This window comes from Myotis davidii, unplaced genomic scaffold, assembly GCF_000327345.1.
Source record: "Myotis davidii unplaced genomic scaffold, ASM32734v1 scaffold1910, whole genome shotgun sequence".
Taxonomy (NCBI): domain Eukaryota; kingdom Metazoa; phylum Chordata; class Mammalia; order Chiroptera; family Vespertilionidae; genus Myotis; species Myotis davidii.
The window spans coordinates 144,535-161,163 of NW_006283016.1; the positions used below are offsets into that span (position 1 = coordinate 144,535).

The 16,629-nt window shown below is 36.9% G+C and overlaps 1 protein-coding gene across 4 annotated transcripts in view; it reads left to right on the plus strand.

Annotated features, from left to right (window-relative positions):
* The window catches only part of SLC4A7 (solute carrier family 4, sodium bicarbonate cotransporter, member 7), a 75,372-nt gene that overhangs the window by 6,356 nt on the left and 52,387 nt on the right, over positions 1–16,629 (plus strand). The window contains exons 1-2 of one of the 4 annotated variants that reach the window (XM_015562092.1): positions 4,511–4,515; positions 13,769–13,850. In XM_015562092.1, the coding sequence (XP_015417578.1) occupies positions 4,513–4,515; positions 13,769–13,850 (85 nt within the window). In that variant the 5' untranslated portion in view covers positions 4,511–4,512. Of the gene's footprint in view, positions 1–4,510; positions 4,516–6,310; positions 6,419–13,768; positions 13,851–16,629 lie in introns of those variants that run through there. The other 3 variants (XM_015562094.1, XM_006753354.2, XM_015562088.1) reach the window with 3 other exon arrangements.

Consider the following 16,629-nt stretch of genomic DNA (forward strand, 5'->3'; position numbering starts at 1 on the left):
CAAGCATAATATGCTATTAGACCAGACACCTGGATGTCCTTCCGGACTGAGCTGTGGTGGTGGGGCCGAGGCAGAGATGGTTAGGGGCAATCAGCCAGGCAGGGGAGCAGTTAGAGGCAATCAGGCATGCAGAGGGGTTAGGGGTGATCAGGCAGGCAGGCAGAGTGGTTAGGGGTGATCAGACAAGCAGGCAGAAGGGTCAGGGGCGATCAGGCAGGCAGGCAGGCCAGCGGTTTAGGAGCCAGCAGTCCCAGATTGCGAGAGGGGGCAGGCCGGGCTGAGGGATCCCCCTCCCCACCCCATCTCCTGTGCACGAATGTCGTGCACCGGGCCTCTAGTATATAGATAAAAGCTATATGTGACTTGCTCTGAATCTGTCTAGCATGGAATATTGTATTTTGTTTTTACCACTAAGAAATCTGTTCTATACATACAGAGTTAATAAAATTGTGCATAAAAAATTATATCTTCAAGGAACTTGAAATCAGTTGGGAGATGGTGGTGAATATGTACAGAATAAATTTAATTTTACTTGCAAAATGTAAAATTCACATAGTATGTGACCAGTAAAGATGATCATGTAGTAGGGTGGTACTAATACCTAATATTTAATTGTTTATTTTGTGCCATGAACTTTTCTAAGCTCATTACATTCATTATCTTGTTTAATTTTACACCCTATCAGTTGTAACTACTGTTATTATCCGAATTCTACAGGTGAGGACACAGATCTAGTGAGATTAAGTAACTTGCCCAGTTAGTGAGTAACAGAGCTGGGGTTTGAATTCAGGCTACCTGACTCTAGCACCTATACTCATTAATGTTTTATCTTCAGCCAAAATAAACTGGTTGACAAATTGCATTATACATGTACAGGTACAGTATTCAGTAGTATCTACTCTTAATTTTATGCTAATACAACTTATGGAGATAATTTCTTGGATAAGGTCCTTAATTAGAAGCTGTTTCTCAAGTATATGTAAATTATCTTAATTACTTAATACAATTCTGTGCGCTGTTTGCTTATTTATTCATGATTTGGTTTCTGTGAGCTACTCTATTTCTTCCATAACCATCTATTTTAAGGTTGCTGTTTATTTTCCAAATGAGATAACTGTCCCTACGTCCACTTTATATAGTCCTAAGATTTTACGATATCTCTTTATTTGTTATAGCTTCTTCTATTCTCTTTGTCTTTGCCAGTTTATCCTTTAAAAAATTACTATGGCCCTAACCGGTTTGGCTCAGTGGATAGAGTGTTGGCCTGCGGACACAAGGTTTCCTGGGTTCGATACTGGTCAAGGGCATGTACCTTGGTTGCGGACACATAACCAGTCGGGGGTGTGCAGGAGGCAGCTGATCGATGTGTCTCTCTTATCAGTGTTTCTAACTCTCTATCCCTCTCCCTTCCTCTCTGTAAAAAATCAATAAAATATATTTTAAAAAATTACTATGATGTTAGTGAATATTGGGAAAGAGAAGACATAAACCCAAACCCAAGTCTTTGATCTTTTGTGTTCTTTGATGACCTCTGTAAGCATAAAGTGAGTTACTATTGTTAGGAAGCTTTATTTTTATTCACATAAAAATAATGTCTCTTGTTAGAGAGCAAATATGGAAAATATTGGGAGAATGTGAAATAGAATATCTGATTGGCGTGTTTGTTTGAATTTAAGTGAATTGGTTTCTAAAAGTATTTAAAGCCCAAGCTGGTTTTGGCTCAGTGGATGGAGCGTCAGCCTGCGGACTGAAGGGTCCCTAGTTCGATTCCGGTCAAGGGCACAGGCCCGGGTTGTGGGCTCGGATCCCCAGTAGAGGGCATGCAGGAGGCAACCGATCCATGCTTCTCTTTGATCATGGATGTTTCTCTTTCTCACTTTTCCTTCCTCTCTGAAATGAATACAAATAAAATCAATAAAAAATAAAAGTATTTAAAGTTAGGTTATATGCTATTGAGCATGAGGATAATTGCCTGATGAATTAATTTTCATTAGCATCTGGGTTATTTGAAAGATAAATGTTATATTGAATCTTTAAAAAAAAAGGAACTAGTATCAAAGAGTAAATGGCAACAGCATTTGTTGTAAATGGTAAAGCCCTGCCAGTTTACCTGCAGAGTGGTTAAATTTGACAATATCTTAATCTTAAATCCTCAAACTATTTCTATTTAATAATTGACAGTTTTTACTCCAGGAAGTAAAAACAAATTGAATAAGTTTTGTGCATGTTCCACGCAGGGTTCTTTTGTTTATCTGGAGTCAGAGATATATTTAAACTCACTATAGTTAGAGATATATTGTAACCATACAGGTTTTTTTGTGTTTTTTTTTGCTGGAATCCAGGAAAAGCCACACCAGAAAGAGGAAGGAGAAAGCTAGCTCAGAGAACAGTGATCTCTAATCATCTTCCTCATCTCTGAGGGATGGCTTCTTTGTCATGTGACACTTGAAGTCACTCATATTTTCTATCTGCATTTGCTTCAATTTTCTCTTCCTTTTCCTGCCAGTCTGACAGAGTCCATAGTCTGGATCCTTCTAAGCAAGGCTGGTCTATGAAGTTAGTAGGTTAACCAGATAACTGCATTGTGGTGAAATGCATATAGGGACAATGTGAAACAACTTTAAAAAATGACTTTTCATTTACTTCATTGTAAGCACTGATTATTCAGGGGTACATACAAAATGCCTGTATAAAAACTATAGCTCTACTATCTCCTAACTATCTAATATATATAAATAAAATATTTATATAATAGTTATTTATCTTATTAATATTTAAATATTTCTGAATCTAATTAAATGCCCAGGTTTGTCAAAGCAGGTGCCAGGAAAGTGTTTTCAAACCCTGAATTTCTTGCCTAGAATAGATACTTAGGGGATACATATCCTCTTGCCATGAGCACTGCATGAGATCAATTCCACATGCCTAATGATAGCCACCAGGTGGCGATCTTAAACATTGTTGAAGATTAGTAGTAGGTAGCAAAAACTGAATTGGTTACCCAAATTCAGTTTTCACCGTAATAAAATATCTGAACAGTATAATCAAGTATTGTGTTTCTACACATAGCAATGCATGTCTGTGTAGTAAGAAATAGAACTAACTTCTTTGCCCATCATTATTAAAGGACATTGTTCTTCTCACATTATTTTTTAAAGAGTTTCAGAAAATTGAGAAAAGGAACAGTTTTAAATGACAGAATTTAAAACATGTTTTCTCTTAGCTAAGAAAATAGTGCACTGACTGCTTCCCCCCTCCCTATTTTTGTTAAATTAAGACAAGCGTTTCTGGGTCCTTTATGTCAGCAGCACCATCTACATCGTTAGTAGTTATACCCTCTGTTATGCTTCTATACTAAAAAAGTGACTTCGCATCTGTAAAGGGAACTTAACTGGGTGCTACATATGTTTTCTTTCCCCCATATTTACTTTAAATTAACATTTTTTTACATTTATTGGGGTGACATTGGTTAATAAAATTATATAGGTTTCAAGTGCACATTTCTATCTACATGATCTGCATGTTTTGGTGTGTGCCCAACTCACAAAGTCAGATCATCTTCCGTTACCATATATTTGACCCCTTTTACCCTTTACTACTCCCTGCCCCACTCACGCCCCTTCTCTGGTAATCACCATACTGTTGTCTGCGTGTATGAGTTTTTGTTTGTTTTTCTTGTTTATTCATTTGTTGCTTTCAGTTTTATATCCCACATATGAGTGAAATTATATGGTTCTTTACCTTTTTCCATCTTATTTCACTTAGCATGATATGTTCAAGGTCCAACCATATGCTTTCTTAATCATTTTAATACTTGTACAATTCTCCACCTAACTTACATTTCTAGACTCCCCTCCTCCCCTTTTAGCTGATTGAAATTCACAGTTGATCTTTTTTTTAAAATATATTTTATTGATTTCTTACAGAGAGGAAAGGAGAGGGATAGAGAGTTAGGAACATCGATGAGAGAGAACCATTGATCAGCTGCCTCCTGCACACTCCCTGTTGGGTATGTGCCTGTAACCAAGGTACATGCCCTTGATCGGAATCGAACCTGGGACCCTTGAGTCGGCAGGCCGACGCTCTATCCATTGAGCCAAACCAGTTAGGGCCACAGTTGATCTCTGATGTCTTTGGAGAAGCATGATCTTTGTTGAAACATAGACTGATCTATATATCCTTTTGTACTTTATGTTTATATAAACATTTTCAAATAATGTTTTCTCTTTTGTAAAGCATAAACATGTGATCATGAACTGTAAAACTTGATTTTTAGAATTTTATTTGAATATTGGCTTAGTGGTGCCTAGGATAATGTCACAGCAGATAAAATTTTGGAGAAATGGATGTTTTGTATTTTGATGAAGAATAACATTTCTTTTTTCCCATTTGGGAAATGAAAAATTTGTATGCACCTAATTCGTTTTTTTCTCCTGGGGTCTCTTAACCTTCTTTCCCTCTTTTTCCCCCTCCTTCTTTCCCTTCTTTTTTTTCCCTATCTAAATCCTTCTCATGGTTTTTATAATCCAGTGGGAGTGAGACATATGCATGACCAGGAGGTTAAACTCTTAAATACTAGTGGGGAGGCCAAGATTTTCTACAGGAGGTAAACTTCAGGAGGTCATTGTAGAAATTGGCATTGAACTTGATTGTTTGCAGATGTTCTTTATTCTGGGCTTGATGCATTGAGAATTTTTAAAGTCAGTGAAAAAAATACTTCTTTTCTATTAGTTTACTCAGATTTGTGTTTATTTGCCAAGTATAAATCATAGAAACTCTGAAGGTTTAAAAATATGATAAATAATTATATGTTTTATTGTAACTGTTGATATCATTGGGGTTTCTAATTCGGATTTGAAGGCTGTGGTGTGTCTTTGACCTGGTATCTACTATTTCATAAAGCAGGGGAAGATTAACACAAAGTATTTTTTTCTGTTTAATACATTATTTCAGTTTTAAATTTCTTATGTTGTTATTTTTTCTGTTGCATTTCATTAGTGAGTTCTACAGGATTAGCTGGTAGTAAGACTTTATTTTTGGGATATAGATAATTTCTGTTGAAAGTACATTGACTTGCTTTGTTAAAATATAGACTGTGATGGTTTCAGGAAGCAAATTTGTATATTCAAAGATATATTTTTAGTTTAATTTAGATTATATGAATTTGGTAGATGTTTTATTCATTCATGTTCAGTTAGAATTTTGTTTTAATTAACTATAGTTGGAAATTGTTTTTTCTTGAACTAGTTGAAATAGTTTTAGAACAGTGGGTTTCAGTATAACAATGTACAAAACATTCATATGAAATGGTTTCAGATTCCACCTTGCAAACTGACCTTTAAGAAATGACTACTTGTTGAATTTGGTGAAGTTTCAAAGAGTATTAGTCACAAGTTATCTGAAAAGAGTATTAAAACATCCCTCCCTTTTCCAACAGAGTATTTGTGTGAACCTAGATTTTTCTTTTTATATAATTCAACCTAATAACAAATCATATGAGATTGGTTATAGAAGTAGATATAAGAATCCAATTGTCTTCTATTAAGTCAGATATTAGAAATTTGGGAAAATGTTAAAGTCATTCTTCTAAGTGTTTTTATTTTTGAAAAATGATTATTTTCATTAAAATGTTATGTTATTATGTAATGGCTATATTATTTTAAAAATGAATTTAAATATTTTGAAGCAAAATCAGTTTTACTTTCAATAGGGTAAATATTGATGTTAAACTCACATAAACAAAGGCCCTTTGGGGGTCTTCAATAATTATCTTAAAAAGTGTAAAGAGATAGTGAGTTAAAAAGTTGAAGGGGTGCTGCTCATTTCCTTTTTCCCTTTTAGATTTTATCCATCCGAATACTTAACTTTTGGTTAAAATGATTATTATAAACCATAATACGATTTATTAGTTCTGTTATTAATATAGTTACAATAAGTTGGTAAAATTTAGTAATGATAAAAAAGGCAAAACTCTTCAGATGAAAACATCTTTGGATCTTTCCTGAAGTTGAAATTAAGTGAAAGGGCTAGCTTTAGTGGATTATGTTGTTGAAAATATATTCCCCAAGTTATACATGAGTACACACGCACTAGCCCATTCATCCACACATCCTTAGGGTGTGCTGTCTTTTGAACTGATGGTTCAGAAAGGTTTATGTGTGTGCTACTTTCCAATTCTCTTACGCTGTGACTCCATTTAAGTTGTAGTTATTAGCTTGGAAGATTAGGTAACTTAGAAGACAGCGATTGGCTGTACCATGGAAGCAACTTAGAAGAGTTCATCTGTGCAAAGCACAGTGACCTAAATCAGATACGTACTCACAGTCCGTGGAATCTTCAAGGGACTTACTGAATTACATTATCAAAAACAAGGCATTTATATATTACTATGGAAAAATTCCGCCGGGAGAAGTTACCTGTATGTACCTAGTTACGATCTTGTGTTTTATTTACAAACAAGTTTGACTCTTTCGGAGTTTAATAGCGAAGCTTGAAGAAATGTCAGGCTTATTAGCACTGGCTTAGAATAGTATCATCCTCTGTGTCCTTGGCTGTGGAAGTCATCTGCTGAAAAGAGTAAATCCTCGTATAGAGTTAGCAAAGTTTGTAGCATCTTTATTATGCTATAAAATTAGGTTTTTGATTAATATTATTTGAGTGAGGCTTTAAAAATACTGTTTGGCTAAGATACTAGGAAAGAAATCACTCTGTCCTAATGGCAAAGTGTGTTTTGAAGCTAAATGGACGTATTCTGTAACTAAAATTGCTCTACATGTTAATTTATGGGAGGTGTTACTTTTGAGCTATAGCTATATGTCTTATATAATGAAGAAATTAACTGATAGGGATCTTCTGCTGCTGTTTTAATAGATTTTTTAAAACCTCACATGTCTTAAAGGATATTAGACTAGGTTTCTGAGTATATCGTTAAATACACTTTTAACACTTTCCTCCCTAATATTCCTTTAGAATGGTAAAGTATCATTTTTTGTACATTTTTCCAAGAAAGTACAAATTATAGACTTTGCTTTTCAGGCAAGATAAATGACTGTGTGAGGAATTAGTAAAATGCACTATGTTGATATAAAATTTGATTCAGGAATAGAACAAAGTTTGTTTGATTTTGCTAGGAATTCTCACTTGTGAATTGAATTTTGATTTTATTATTCATTGATTCCGGGCTTTTGTAAAAAATAAACTGATTTTATTAAATTTAAAAATAGTGCCTTTCTGTGTTTGGGCTTTAATGTTTTTCATAAGGAGTCCTTAAGTGGATCCAGTATAAATTTTTAGCTGAGTGTCTTGTCTTTTAAAACATTGAACAGTATTTATTAGAGACCTAAGGGCCAGGGCCTCCTTGATGCTGAAGATTCAGTAGTGAGCAAAACAAACATACTTCCTTTCTTGGAACTTACTGTTCAGACTGGGATGCAATTAAGGAAGTGCTTACATAAATAGGTAATTACAAATTTTAATGAATACTGTAATAAAGTTACTGTGTGTTCTCAGCTGTATTACAGTGACCCTGGTTTATTGTCTAGTGTTAAAGAACTCATGTAACTGGGACTCTAGAGACCTGGATTTTAATTTTAGTTCTTTCACCAACTAAACAGTGTGGTCTTAAGCAAGTCACTTAAGCTGTACGTGTGTGTGTATATGTGTGTGTGCACACGCGTGCACGCATGGGCCCACTTCTGTTATGTATCTGTGCATGTCTGTCTATATAGAGAGATCTCTGTATACTATATAAAATGAGAAAGCTGAACCGGAAAAGTAGAACCTGTCTATACCTATGAGTTTGTGAGGTCTCATTTATTTATTAGGAATGGAAAGGAGAATTCATTTATATCTGGATTTCTTATCATGGAGAGCCACATCTTACCTGCAAATTAAATTATAAACTGGACATTTGATTATATCAGAGTTTTTCATTCATGAATGTATTCTCAATACCTGGAATAAAGCTTGGTACATAGTATGCACTCAGTAAATATTTGTTGAATGAATGGATGACTTCCTTAATAGCTAGTCTTTAAGGAATTGAGACTTCTTTTCATGATCCATCGAACTCATGGGGAACAGGGTTATTATCCAGGGGAAGAATAGGCAAATAGACCATATTGTTGAGGGATTTCCTGGTTGCTTCCTGTTGGATTTCAGTAGAAAAATGCAGCAGAACCCTAAAAATACCAAACTACCAGTAACCCTGTGCTGGCTGAAGATGGGGAATCTTGATAGGACACCCATTGGACCTTCTTTTTCTGAAAAACACTTGCTAGATCTTTGTGTGTGTGTTTTTTCCTTTTTTGTGTGGAATGCCTGGGCTTTTTTATACATTTTAATTACTAATAAACTTGAGACAGCTTTGTAAGAAAGTCTATTTTGAAAATAGATTTTATCTTCATTTTTGTTAACAAACATACATACTTGATAACCCTAAAATAAGTATTCCTGTATGTTTTTTTGGTGTGTATGTGTGTGTGTGTGTGTGTGTACTGAGTTAGAACTTGGATACATGCATCTCCTCAGAGAAATAGTGTAATAGATATTTGCGGTTTATAGTTTCAGACAATAAAGTGTGTCACTAACAATCCTGGCTATTGCCAGTTTTTATGCCTTGTACCTCTTTGAATTATCTGCTCTTCTGTTCTTTTTTTAAAGAGTTTCAGAAAATTGAGAAAAGGAACAGTTTTAAATGTATTCTTTTAAAAGTATTAAAAGTAAAAACATGTCACAAAAATATTAAACACTACATGATTGCCTATCTCTGATATTTCCTACTGCTTTCCTAATCATCAGAGTGACAGCAGTTTGATATTTAGCCTTCCAGATGTTTTATATTACCTATAATTTTGTTTATAATACTTTTAAAAACCAAAAAATATACTCTCTGTAGTGTATAACATACTCTGTATTTAGAAATATGGCTCAGAGCATTCTACTTTAAAATGATAGTATTTAACATGCAGTATATTTGCTTCAGAAATGTCTTGCCCCCTTAAAATATCCGTGGTTTCAACCAAGAGATCTTCAATATAAAGTGTTATGCACCCCGCATGCTTTGTTGAATTGTTTGTAAAATGTCAAGATACCCAATTTGTGTGGCCTACTTAGTATTTGCATTTATCGCAGACTGCCTTTCTGATTCGTATTGGACAGTCACGGAAGAGCTGGATAAAATGCTTAAGAGACGGGAGAAATGCAGATGCTTCTCCCCTGGCAACACACACACATACACACAAATATATAATATTTAATTTTATTTTTTCCATCATTATTTATCCCTTCTCTGCCCTCTTCTACCTCCATCCCCTGCCTGCAATCACCACATTTTATCCATGTCCATGTCCATGAATTCTCTCTCTCTTTGAAAAATTTTTTGCTCAGTTCCCCGACTCCCAACCGTCACCAGAGCTATCTGCCTGCTCTCTAGGAGTCTGTCTCTATTTTGCTTGGTAGTTCAGTTCATTAAATTCCACATATGAGTGAAATCATATGGTACTTGTCTTTCTCTGTTTGGCTTCTTTCGCTTAGAATGGAGATATTTTCTCCCGGTCCAGTTTTATTTGTTCTACAAGTTACGCGTGGAAACATTCTCATTGAGAACCGAACAGTAAGTAGTGCTATTCTCACTTGGCTTTCAGTTGAATGACTGACTTCAGGCTTTACAGACAGTGCCTAGTGGGAGCAGGCTGGGAAGACCATGACAGGATGTGTCTCCTTTTTACTTTCACATTCCACTTCTTATATGTATTGGAAGAATTTTTTTTAATGATAGATGTTTAGAGTGTTCGTTCTAAATAAGTAAATATTGTGAGATGGCTCAATTTAAGCTGTTTTTGAGTGTTAACTGATCAGTGTTGTCTCTACATCTAAGCCTGTAAGTATATCTGCATAGACATAAAAGGTTTTGTTGTTGTTTAGGGGCGAGAGAGAAGTACATTGTTTTGCATCCTATCTTGGCAATTGTTCTTGCTGCGTGAAAGTTTAGAATGGGAGCAGTTAATCCCTTCTAAAATACACAGCATGCTGTCTCTTCAGACAATACAACCTTTGACCTTTTGTACCTGTGCATGTTTAGGGGCTAAATGGTATCACGTCATTAGAGGAAAGTTAAGGAAAATTTTTAGAGTATGACACACTTAGTCAATGGTAATTATTAATTGTCCATTCTTGTATTTTTCTGTGGGTATTTTGTTTATTTCCTATCTTAGCCTTTCCTCCTTTCTAAGGGCATAGGATTGCCATAAGGCAATTTGATTAACCCACATACCTACCTTTGTCTTTATATGAAAATGTCACATGGTCTATACAGCCTGCTTCCTCCTTCCATGGAGCTATAGCAAGTCCTTTTCGTACTCTGTGTTCCCTATATTAAGTTGAGCACCAGGCCTTTTGAGTCATATACAAGTACCACTTGATATCCAAGTGTATTTGATTCTATAGTTGGATATGTAACCTAATTTACTGAGTCTGGTTCTGAGTGTTGGGTAGCAAATAGTGAGAGTTTGGGTAGCAGGGAATTTTTTAAAAAGTAATCAAAATGATTCAGTTCCTGAGTTTAAAGATAGGAGAATGGATACTGAGAGTTTGGATAGCAAGGAACGATTGTATATGAATCTAGTTTGTATACACTGAAAAAAGCTACACGCAAAAGTACAATACTTTAGGGCAGGGGTCCTCAAACTACGGCCCACGGGCCACATGCAAATACAAATATTGTATTTGTTCCCGTTTTGTTTTGTTTTTACTTCAAAATAAGATATGTGCAGTGTGCATAGGAATTTGTTCATAGTTTTTTTTTTTTAAACTATAGTCTGGCCCTCCAATGGTCTGAGGGACAGTGAACTGGCCCCTGTTTAAAAAGTTTGAAGACCCCTGCTTTAGACCCAAAGTTGGAAGAGACTTTAAAAGATCATTTACTCAGGCTCTTGTTTGATCCTTTCTAAAACAAACTGGTTCTCCAGTGAGTGGTAAGAAGCTGACTATGCTGTGTATCACTTTGGTCTCTTATGAGCGCTAAGGAGATGCTGGACAGTAAGTGGAACCACAAAGAAAACGGGAATGGTTGAAAGTTTGTCTTGCTAAATTAAAGAAATACTATAGTGGATGGACGAAAAAGTAACTTAATTCTAACAGCCGTGGGCAAACTACAGCCCTCCGGATCCGGCCCGTTTGAAATGAATAAAACTAAAAAAAAAAAAAAAAAAAGACCGTACCCTTTTATGTAATGATGTTTACTTTGAATTTATATTAGTTCACACAAACACTCCATCCATGCTTTTGTTCCGGCCCTCCGGTCCAGTTTAAGAACCCATTGTGGCCCTCGAGTCAAAAAGTTTGCCCACCCCTGTCTAGAACAATGGTGTTCAATGGGGAATTAACAATGCTGTAATTAATGTTAGGTCCAATGCACGAAATCGTGCCCAGGTGGGGTCCCTAGGCCTAGCCTGCTATCAGGGCCATCTTCTGCCCATTTGCCAGTCCCTAGTCCCGCTTCGCCTCTGACACCACCCCGGTTCCCTGTATGCCATTTGGCGATCTATTGGAGCCTGCGGGCCAGGGGGAGAGACCAAGAGGTCTGCCTTCTGCCCGCTCGCCAGTCCCCAGTCCCGCCCCGCCATCACCCACCCTGGGTCCACATGGTTCCCGCTGGCCATCGAGCAATAGGAGCCTGCGGGCTGCAGGGAGGGACCGAGAGGTGGTCAGTGCACCTCATAGTGAGCCTGCGGGCTCAGGGGAGGAACCGAGAGGTGGTCAATGCACCTCATAGCGACTGGTCGATCAGCCGTTTTGGTTGTTACACTGTTATTGTCGTTGGCCTTTTATTATATAGGATTCTCTCATCTCCAGTCATCTCTGTTGCCTTCTAAAGTACCAATAGAGGCATATGATCTTCTAAGAGGAAAAATTAGACTATTTCTTTTCCTTCTTGAAAGCTGTTTTTCCCCTTTTCCTGCTTTGGAAGATTTATTGAACTTTGCTTCCATCTGAGCCAGAACATTGCCCTGCCCATTTCCTGTTGCCCATCCTTTTGCCCACGCTGAGTGACTGGTTTCAGGACCTCTACTCCTTCCCAAAGCCCCAGCCCCTTCCAGCTCATTTCTAGTTCTTCAGCCTCTTCCGGGCCATCCTTTCCCTGCATTCATCTTCACTGGGATTCTTTGACAGAGGCATTATGGGGCGGGGCCTCTCTGGTGGGAATGGCTTGCTGAATGAGGTTCCACATTCTGGGGTCCTCTGTGCACTGCACACCCAGCACCAACTTCGTGTGCTGATCCATGCCACGCGTGAAGTTCAGATTGGCCTGTATAATACCAGCCAGCCCTTCCTCAGAACCTTTGTGAATCTTTTAAAAGCCTGGTTGTCCTCCTCCAATACGTCTCCCAGTCCTGGGGGTGGCTGAGGACGTCAGCATCCTTGTCCACTGCTCTCTGCTTCTGGGACACTGCCCTCTAGTCTTTGCCACATAAAATGGAATAGACTTTCCCAAGGACGGCAGTGGTCAGGTGTCCTCCTTGTCAGCCTTGCCCTCCCAGTCTGGGTGCATGTGTTGGGACACCGTGTGGAGGAGGTTTGGGCTTCATAACCTGCAAGGCTAAATAAAGGTCAACAAGTTGAATTTTTCCTTGCCTGGCTCCAGCGGACCAATGCTGGGGAAGGGTCCAGAGCGAACTATAGCTGAAGTTGAAGAGGGAAGGGGATTTGTGCATCTGACTCGCTATCTGTGGCACAGAATCTTGTGCATAATAATTCATAATAGTTACTGGTGCTTATAATGCTCCTTTGAAAGTGAAATTAGAAGTTGGGAAGGGAAGTTAAACTTGAAATTTTATTATTTTAAAAAAATCTATGCAATATTTTATAATAAATATATTTAGTCTTTGTTGAGCTGGAGAAGAGAACAAAAATATGAAGGTAGACTTTCACAAGCGTAAAGCTAGAATGTCCTAGGGTAGTGGTCGGCGAACTGCGGATCGCGAGCCACATGCGGCTCTTTGGCCCCTTGAGTGTGGCTCTTGCACGAAATACCAACTTCTGCGCATGGGCCACATGTACAAAATACCACGTGCGGGCGTGCATGTACAATGCGATTGAAACTTTGTGGCCCATGCGCAGAAGTTGGTATTTTGTGGAAGAGCCACACTCAAGGGGCCAAAGAGCCGCATGTGGCTCACGAGCCGCAGTTTGCCGACCACTGTTAGGGTATTTAATTTTGGCATGGTTTTTCCTTTGTATCAATAAAAAGTGCTTATAACTTTGTTTGGCTCTTGGTTAATTTGTCAGTGGTACTACATGCTAGGGCTATAGACACGTTTTTGACAATTTTATGTTTAACTATAATCCAGTCTATTATAGCTCAGTTAAGTGTTTCCCTTTAATCAGAGGGCCAAAGTACAAAGAACAAAAATAAAGCATTCTGTGTTGATATCTAAGGGTCCCTCACCGTAGATTTTCTTTAATTTCTGATTTGGAGGGTCTTTCTGTGGAAGCGAATATATGTACCAGTTACTTAGTAACTTCCATAGAATACCAATTAAAAATCTTCGTTGTCTCAGTTCTTACCATGAGATTTTTGAATGGTCTTCTGTGGATTACAAAGAAAAGCTTGTAAGCACACTTTACAAGAATGAAGTTAGCTGTAATAAGAATTCAGTCCTTCGATAGGAAGGCAACCTTACACGCTTTTTGGCTGTCTCCAACAATGCACCCAGTAGGTCCTCACTATATATCGATTCTTGAACCAATGAAAATAATTTCTTTTTAGGGTCCTGATGAAGAAGCTGTTGTGGATCTTGGCAAAACCAGCTCAACTGTGAACACCAAGTTTGAAAAAGAAGAACTAGAAAGTAAGGTTGTTTACAAACACTTACACTTAGCAGGGTTAATTACTAATGAATGTTACTGTCCTTTGAGTTTTACCTACTATTTGTTGAAGTATTTTTTGTTGTTGTGAGGTAGAACATACACTGAGAGGGGTGTTCAATTATATTTTCTTAATATTTCTTAATGTAATTTAAAGATTAATACAGCAAACACAAAAAACCGCAAATAGAACATTCCATGATTATTTATTTACTCTTTGTTGGAAGTATTGGCATAACATAGGTTATATAACACAAACTTCATTAATGGTTACCATTATTTAACTTGGAAAACTGAAATGCCACCGTTACAAAATCAGTTAATACTTTTATTTTTTTCATTTCTAGCAGGTCAGGTAATTTGTATTAAGAGCAAACTAGAGTACCAGCCTAGTAAAAGCCACAATCATCACTAGTTGTCATCTAAATGTTCATTTTATAGGTTTCTTACATCAGCCTTTTAAAATGCTGTAATCTCAGCATAGAATTGTGGAGCAAATGAATTATTTGCCCATCTTTCTTCCCCAAACAGAAAGAAGTGGTTTCCTTTCTTTTTTTAGAATTTTCTTTTGAAATAAATTTAGACTTACGGAAGAGTTGCAAAGACAGCACAGAGTGTTCCTGTGTACCCTTCGCCCAGCTTTTTCTGTTAACATTTTACGTAACCAGCACAAGTTTATGAGAATGAAGGAATTAACACTGGTATAAGTCTATTAACTAAATTATATATTTTATTCAGATTTCACCAGTTTTTCCACTGATGTCCTCTTTCTGTCCCAGGCTCTAGTTGAACAGTTTAGGATCCAATAATGCATTTAATTGTCGTGTCTCCTTAGTCTCATCTAATCTGTAACAATTCTCCGTCTTCCTTGTTTTTCATGACCTTGACTTTTTTGGAGAGTAGTAGTTAGATACTTTGTAGAATGTTTGGAAGTTTGGTTTTGTCTAATGTTATCATAGGAATAGACCAAGATTACAGATGTTTGGGGAACGTACCACAGAAGTAATGAACTCTTCTCAGTGTATCCTATCTGTGGACATAGGATATTAACATGACTTCTTGTTGGTAATGTTAACCTTGAACACTTGGTTCAGGTGGTGTTCATGGCAAATGTGTTGGTAGACTTATCTTTGGGTCTCTTTGAGGACACATTGTTAAGTTAAACTCTTCTGTGAAAACTGGTGTCACTTGGGGTCATTAAGGACATGGAAAGAGACACAAGTGTTCTCTACATTTACCTTCTGAAATGGAAAAAACAATACTCTGTCTCTTAAATTCAACTTTTTTTAAAAAAAAATATATTTTATTGATTTTTTACAGAGAGGAAGGGAGAGAGATAGAGAGTTAGAAACATAGATGAGAGAGAAACATGGATCAGCTGCCTCCTGCACATCTCCCACTGGGGATGTGCCCGCAACCTAGGTACATGCCCTTGACCGGAATCGAACTTGGGACCTTTCAGTCCGCAGGCCGACGCTCTATCCACTAAGCCAAACCGGTTTTGGCTTAAATTCAACTTTTAAAGTCTAGACTTAATAGGGCTTTCAGAAAGAACCTGTTATCTACAAGGCTATGGTTAGACTCTGTGAATTACAGTGACTACCAACGTTAAAATTTTTAGCAGTAATGTTACTAATTTAAATGTATGGTGATACATTTAACCCATCATTTACTATTTAATGTCACACCTCAAATATTTGTGACCTAGAATATGAAAAGAGGCATTTTATTGTGTTTCTTGGCCTCCCTCAGTAACCCCAGGGCCCCTTAAATTTGTATATATTTAAATTTCAGTATCAAGTTTGAGGGAGAGATTAAGTTTATCTCAGAGTTTGAATAAATAGGGTTTTGATGAAAAGCAAAAGTGAAAGAAAACTGAGAGAAAACTATAGCATAGAACATTCGGGCAATAATAAAAAAAAATAAGGCTTGAGCTTTCAATCTTTGGATTTTAGCATGTTTTTATTTATTTTATCTGAATTGCAAACTCATAAATAAGTCACTTATTTATTTCTAAATTGCTAACTCATACAATTTATTTTTGTCTTGGTGCATCAGGGCTTGTGTGCAAAACCCGTTAGTACTAATTGGGGTAACAACTTTGTAATTCCTAGTGTGTAGCAATGAGAAACTGACTCCTTAATTTCCACTTTTTTTTGGTGTTCAGAAGAAGATAGTTTCACTAAGATAAAATTGTAAGATTACTGCATTTTGTTACAGTTGTTTCCCCCCCCACACACACTTTTCTTGAGCTATATTTCACTCAAGATTCACCATTTTAAAGTGGATAATTCATTTTTTTTTTATTATATTCACTATGTTGTGCAACCATCACAACTCTCTAATTCCAGAAGTTTCCCATCATTCCAAAAAAAGCACTTTATAATTGGTTTTTAAGTTTGGGATTTTTCTGGTGAAATGTTTTCAAATAATTGATATTTGATTTCTACAGTTCTTTTGTACTTACCAAAAACTAGGGAGAGTAGTGGGTACTGGGAGATGCTTGTTTGTTCGTTTATTTATCTATCTATCTATCTATCTATCTATCTATCTATCTATCTATTTATATGTTTTGGTTATGAAAGCAAAAAGCAGCACTGTGCCGATGGCTTTTGCCTGTTTGCACACTTGTAGTCCACGACCCCTATTCCTCAACACAGCTTAGGTAGGAACCTCATGAAAACTATTTAAGAAATCAAATTAATGCTTCTTAGTAGTTTACAGTGCTGCTACTGCCTAGCTCCATGATTCAGTTTTATTTAG